The sequence below is a fragment of the Penaeus monodon genome, chromosome 21 (genome assembly GCF_015228065.2).
Source record: "Penaeus monodon isolate SGIC_2016 chromosome 21, NSTDA_Pmon_1, whole genome shotgun sequence".
Lineage (NCBI taxonomy): Eukaryota > Metazoa > Arthropoda > Malacostraca > Decapoda > Penaeidae > Penaeus > Penaeus monodon.
In genome coordinates, this window is record NC_051406.1 from 7,616,675 (window position 1) to 7,617,054 (window position 380).

The following is a 380-nucleotide window of genomic DNA, read 5'->3' on the forward strand; positions in this document are numbered from 1 at the left end:
AATAAGTTTTCCACAGATCGACATACAAAGAGACATCCATACAATTAGTACTTGCAATGTTCAGTGACATCGTGCTTAAAGCCTCAGCAACTCTTCCCAGCGACACAAAAATCTTTCACCGACCTTTTGCATCTTACAGACCGGCAGCCTTGGAGGTCTTGCTTACTATCTTCTTTTTACAGGATTTGATTACTTACGCGCTCCGTTTTTTTTTTTTCTTTGTAATTAAATGGTAATGATTTAAGTTGATGCGTAACTAGACCATTTTACACGGATGTTATTCAGTGTTTTAGCGAGAAATCTCATCCCAATCAAATGGCGATTCCATCGTGTGATCATTTTTTTGTGGACTCATGCTCGTGTAGCCTGATTCCTATTTT

The 380-nt window shown here is 38.4% G+C and overlaps 1 protein-coding gene across 1 annotated transcript in view; it reads left to right on the forward strand.

The window, feature by feature from the left end:
* Positions 1-56: 56 nt before the first annotated feature.
* The window catches only part of LOC119586551 (leukocyte elastase inhibitor-like), a 1,590-nt gene continuing 1,266 nt past the window's right edge, over positions 57-380 (forward strand). The window contains exon 1 of the mRNA XM_037935309.1: positions 57-155. Coding sequence (XP_037791237.1) covers positions 57-155 — 99 coding nt within the window. The remainder of the gene's footprint in view (positions 156-380) is intronic.